Here is a 6,000-nt window from a genome sequence, read left to right on the forward strand (position 1 = left end):
GGGGTCCGGTTGTGGGGTCTGAACTCTGGGCCTGGGCGCTGTCCCTCAGCTCTTCAGCTCAAGGCTAGTGCTCTACCACTTGAGCCACAGCATCACTTCTGGCTTCTTTTAGCTTATGTGGTACTGGGGAATTGAACCCAGGGCCTCATGCATGCAAGACAAGCGCTCTACCACTGAGCCACCTTCCCAGCCCAAAAAATTATATTTTTAACCTTGTAGATGGTTGGAAGGTGAAGGCCCCTTGGGCTGGCCATCCTGCCAAGAAGCTGGGCCTTTCTGAGCTACGGAACCTGATTAGCTTTCCCTTCCTGATTTCAACACTCAGATTGTAGGCTCTGCCTTTAACATCCTTAACATGGCCAGTCAGAAGGGAGAGGGGAGTGGTTCGAGTCTGTCCTATACCGTCCATCAAACAATAATAAAAAGCAGCCGACAGACAAGGAAGCAGAACTGACGCACAGAAAGACAGAAAAATCCCTCCTGTGCCCGGAGGCTGAGAGTAGGGCGACAGCCTTACCGCAACCTTGAGACTTTGGGCCCCAGAAACAGACCAAACGGAACAGGTGAAGCAGGCAATGAGAGCGGGGTCTGACGCTCGGGCTGTGGGGCCTGGGGGATCCCGGACAAGCCCCCAACCGTCATGCCCACATTGTGGATCCGCGGAGACCACAAGGAGCCGATTCGATGCAAGCACAGCGCTAGGTGGTTTATTGCAGGCCGGGGCCTGGACTCCGGGACCACCGTCCCCGAGGCAGCCAGCCGCCCACCCCCCCGCCCCGAGGCAGCCCATCCCCCCCGCCCCGAGGCAGCCCGCCCCCCCCCCCGCCCCCCCCCGCCCCGAGGCAGCCCATCCCCCCGCCCCGAGGCAGCCCGCCCCCCCCCCCGCCCCCCCGCCCCGAGGCAGCCCCCCCGGGCAGCCCGCCCCCCCCGCCCCCCCGCCCCGAGGCAGCCCCCCCCCCGCCCCGAGGCAGCCCCCCCCCCCCCGCCCCGAGGCAGCCCCCCCCGGAGCCCCGCCCCGCCCCGCCCTCAGCAGGGTGCTGACTGCCGTCCGCAGCTCGGGATGGCTAACACCCTGCAAGGCTGGTCAGCTGACACTGCCTGGCCAGGGGCCGGAGCGCCCCCTGCGCCGTGGGCTGGAGGCGGCGGCGGGACGCGTGTGGGCCAGGGCCCGCCCGCCCGCGGGACGGAGTCGCTAGAAAAGGCCGAGCACACGCGCGCGCGCACCCACGCACACCCACGCGCGCACCCACAAGCGCGCACACCCACGCACACGTGCACACCCACGCGCACGCACACGCACTCACGCACACCCACGCACACGCGCGCGCCGCCTCGGGAGGCCGGAATCTCCAATAGAAGGGATCTCCAGCGGACGGTACAAGCAGGGCCTGTGGCTCGTGCCCGCGGAGTGACACCCGCGTCGGCAGCGCGGCGTGTGACCCCGCACAGGAGGAGGCGAAGACTGTCGGCCGAGCTTCCGGTAAGGAAAAGCCCACCGGCCCCACCCCGGCCCAGCGCGCGGCCGAGAAGTGAGAGCGCATGCGCGGAAGGCGACCCGAGGGCGGGGCGATGAGGGCGGGGCGGCGGGGCCCCGCCCCGGGATTGCCCCGCCCCGCCCTCCGCCTCGGTCCCGAACGTGGCGGCCGCGGCTGCGCCAGAGACACCTGGACGGCGCTCGCGTTCCCGCTCCCTGGGGAACGCTGACACGCCGCGCCCTGCCTAACCGCCTGTCTGCGGCAGGGATGCCGCTCCAGAACACCTGCCACGCGTGTACGACACGAGTCACCTTGTTCGCAACGTGGGGGCGAGGGGGGGCCCGCCGCGGGAGGCCCGCGCGCAGCCGCGCGCATGCGCAGTAGGCCGGGGAGGGGGCGGGGAGAAGAGTCTCCCTGTCCAGGGGGTGGTGGGGAGAAAAACGGCGCCAGGGCTACGCAGTGCATGATGGGAAGGGGGGGTGTCGGGAGCGGAGAAGAACGCAGCACAGCCGTGCGCGTGCGCAGTGGCGGCCTCAGGCTACGCCGCTCCCGCCCCCCCACCCCCGCCTCCGCGTCTCGGCGCACGTCCGCCCGCGCCAACGCCTCCATTTTGTCCCCGTCTCCTTCGGGTGACACGGCGATGCTGTTCTAGTCACTAGGAAACGAGAGGGCGAGGCAGGTAGCGGGGCCGCGCAGGGCGGGCCCGGGCCGGAAGGACAAAGGACACGAGGCCCGAGGCCGGCCGTGCTGGAGAGCGACTTCCGGCCGCCGGAGGACAAAGCGGCGCCGGGCGCGCGCCGGGCGGGGCTGCGCCTGCGGGGCGCGCGCCCGAGGCTGCGCGAGCGCGCGGCGGTTACAAATGGCGGTTGGGCCAGGGAGGTGGGGAGGGCACGAAGGCGCCGGGCAGGCCGGCCCGCGGCGTCCGGGCCCGTGACCCGGGGTCGCTTCCCGGGGGCGGCGGGGCGGCCGGGGGCCCGGACCAAGGCGGAGGCGCGGCCTCTGCAGAGCGGCGGCGGCGCTGCCTAAGATGGCGGCCGGGGCTGCGGGCGGCGCGCGTGCGGGGCGGGGCTGCGGGCGGCGCGCGTGCGCGGCGGGGCGGGGCTGCGGGCGGCGCGCGTGCGCGGCGGGGCGGGGCGGGCGCGCTTTTGTGCCGCCGGGGCGCGGGCCGCCCCAGCCCAGCGCGGGAGGCGCCGACTCGTCCGCATGGCCGCCGCGCCGGAGCCCGGCGAAGCCGGGAAGGGGAAGGTAACCGCGGCGGACGGGCGGGCGGGGGGACGGACCGGGGCTACCCCAGCTGCAGCCCTAGCCCCGCCGCCGAGGCGGGAGCCCTCCCCGAGAGCCCCGGGCTCGAGCGCGGAACCCCGCTCCCCGAGAGGCGCGGGCTCGAAGCCAGCCTCCTCCCCAGGAGTCAGGAGGGCCGGCGTCCTGCCCCGCCCGGGAGGCCGACACTGCACGCGGCCAGGGCCACGCGGGGGGTTGCGGGGCCGGGAGCGTCTACGAGCCGCCCGGCGCGGAGGACTCGCAGCCCCGGCCGGCCACCTTCCCCGGGATACAGGCCGCAGGCAAGGCCAGGCCGCCCGGGCTTCACGGGGATGGCCTAGACTGCACCCCCACTCACGCTCACCAGCCTCCGGAGTGAGCCTGTTCACATTGGAAAGCTCTAGACCCAGGCTTCCCAACCTATTTTTGCAGGGTGGCGGGCCTCTTGTGGGACTATTTAATGATTCATTAGAATACCAGGCCGGTGCTCAGGCCTGCAGTCCTAGCTGTTACTCTGGAGGTAGAGATCTTAGGACTAAGTACCGCCCCACCTGGCTCTGGCTCTGGCTCGGCCAGGGAAAAGCTAGTTTGACTACAGGCATCCATTCACCGGTGCAGTCTCGTGCTCCCATCAGCTTCCCCTCCCAGCTTTGCCTGTCCTGTCAATATGGCAGGCATGGCTCTTGGAGTAGGGACAAAGAAACAGACAAAGCAAGCATCCAAAAGTTGATTTTTATTTTTTTATATAAATGAAGCAAGTCAGTCTTCAGGAGATGCCTGGGCCAAATAAAAATGTGGGTGATTCACCTTTTTTTCCCACCCAAACCTTGTCTTTTATTGTCCTTCAGTTTCTTTTCCCCTACAATGTACTCTCTAGCAGCTGGCTTCCTTTTAAAAGCCATGTTACTGCAAATAGTCTACCAGGCCGTGCATGTCCCACCCTCCTCTGACTTTTGGGCGAGTGCTGGGATGGAACACAGTGCAGTAAGTCATAGCTCATGGCTTGCCCTGCCCCTGAAGCCAGAAAACTCTTACATGACAATCTGTGTAAACATGCAGGAGAAAGCCAAGTCCACCATTCTAGTGGAGTAGAAAATCATTTAAAACTATCCTTGCCCTGACCCTTTTTGTGGCCTCAAAGGGTTGGCTGGCAGAGCTAAGTTCAAGTAACCTAACTGTATACACAAGAACCAGGAATAACCATCCTGCCATGTTCACACGGGAAATGTGCATTCTTAACCTAGTCACCTCCTACAAAATCTGGGGGGCAGGGGGGGAGTAAGTAGCACTATTCAAATGCTATTTTGCAAACCTTCCCAAGTACTTTTCCAAAATTACTCAAACTATCTGAGCAAATCACACTTCTACATATACCTACATGTGGAATATGCAGATTTCCAAAACCCTTGATAAGTATTATCATAGCAAAAACTTAGATCTTTCCATTTAAAGGCACAGACTATGATTAGAGGCCATGTAACTGGTTTCAAGGTTGCTGAATGGCACATTGTAGTTTAATCCTATAAATGCAAGGGAAGTAAAAGTACTAGAAGTGAAACCTAAATTCTGTGTTTTATTCTAGACCTTCAGGCTCCTAGGAATTTTAGATGTTGAGAATACTCCCTGTGCTCGGGATTCAATACTGTATGGATCATTAGGATCTGTTGTGGCTGGGCTTGGACATTTTTTGTTCACCAGTGAGTATGTTTCAATATATTCAACAATTTCCAAAATTTTCCTGAAATTTTCAGTGACTATAGGTGCAGATAGGTATTCACATAGTGACTACTTATTTTTGACAGGCAGAATTAGAAGATCATGTGATGTTGGAGTAGGAGGATTTATCTTGGTCACTTTGGGATGCTGGTATGTTTTTAAGTTTTTCACAAAGCACATTCAATAGGTTTAGCTCAATCGAAAACCGAAACCTCTTTCAGAGATTTCCACTCCATTTTTTATAGTGAAAATCACTCTTACAAAGAATACTGCTAGAATGTCTTTACCACAGCTTGGTATTTAGCTGTTCAAGCATTCAATGCTTGAACAAAGTAATGGCAGCAGATAACACATTTAGTCTCTGTACTTAAGGCCTCAACTGCTTGTCCCATTGGTTATTTCTGCCTATTCAACACACTGAAGTTACAATTTCACGTCCACTCAATGCTGATGAGTCAGTACCGTGAAGTTGGTGTCCCAAGGCCTTGCTGCACAAGTGCTGTGTACCAGGTGAACATGCCTTCAGCTCATGGACAACTCTCAAATCTGTATTTTTGAGCAAAATACGCCAAACTGAAACATTCATACTTTCTGGCTCTTTCTACAACAGCAAAATCTTTTTCTTAACTGTATAATTACTTTAAGAAAAAGTGTTCGCCGATATTTTGCCCCAAATATAACACATTAGAACATTCGCCACACTAGTGTTGGGATCAGCATTTGTAAGCACTTTAAAATCCTGTGATTATAGAGTGTAACTGTTGGATCTCCATAATTCCTTTAGCAACCTTACATATCAGAAACATCCTTTTTCTCACATGATTCCAATGTGTGACCTATCCTTTCTTTTCTTTCAAGGTTCCATTGTAGGTATAATTATGCAAAGCAAAGGATCCAGGAGAGAATTGCTCGAGAAGGAATTAAGAACAAGATTTTATATGAAAGCACCCCCCTGGATCCTGAAAGGAAACAAGGCAACAGTAGCAACAGCACAGCTCAGCAACCCTGAGCACAAAGCAGGTTTCAAACAGTGTATGTACAGCAAGGAGGTGCTTGAAACAGTGTATGTACAGCAAGGAGGTGCTCGAGCATGCGTCCGACGTAGCCTTTCACCTCCCACTGACAGTATAATATGCCTGCACTATGTATATTGGACCTGTCATGCCAGAAGAGAAGTTACTGGCAGTATGAGGAGTTACTGACTTCAAGAAATAAAAATCAGGAGATTTATCACCATATATTTTCCAGTGCTCTTGCTCTGAAGTTGTGTTTTGGAAATATGCAAGGTTTAAAGTGCCACCCCCCCCCCCAAAAAAAAAAAAAACTGGGCTTTAATCAGGGCTTAAGACCTCATAGGCAACTAGGCTATTACTTCAGTCATGTCACAACCCAGGAATTACACATTAACAATGCAAAGCCCTTTAATGTATGAGCACCTCACTGCCTCATCCCCTTTCTTATGACATAACCAACTATCAGCACAGTATCACTGCTTTTTGTGCTAGTCCTGGGACTTAAAATTAGGGTCTGAGATGATTTTTGCTTCAAG

The 6,000-nt window shown here is 57.9% G+C and overlaps 1 protein-coding gene across 1 annotated transcript; it reads left to right on the forward strand.

The window, feature by feature from the left end:
* The first annotated feature begins 2,627 nt into the window (after positions 1–2,627).
* On the forward strand, positions 2,628–5,689 carry LOC122126716 (cytochrome c oxidase assembly protein COX20, mitochondrial). Its single transcript, XM_042701178.1, has 4 exons — positions 2,628–2,720; positions 4,318–4,432; positions 4,538–4,601; positions 5,310–5,689. Exons 1-4 carry the CDS (start codon positions 2,679–2,681, stop codon positions 5,458–5,460), a joined length of 372 nt encoding a protein of 123 aa, XP_042557112.1. The 5' UTR covers positions 2,628–2,678; the 3' UTR covers positions 5,461–5,689.
* The last annotated feature ends 311 nt before the right edge of the window (positions 5,690–6,000 follow it).

Source organism: Dipodomys spectabilis, unplaced genomic scaffold (genome assembly GCF_019054845.1).
Source record: "Dipodomys spectabilis isolate Male_0828 unplaced genomic scaffold, ASM1905484v1 ptg000288l, whole genome shotgun sequence".
Classification (NCBI taxonomy): domain Eukaryota; kingdom Metazoa; phylum Chordata; class Mammalia; order Rodentia; family Heteromyidae; genus Dipodomys; species Dipodomys spectabilis.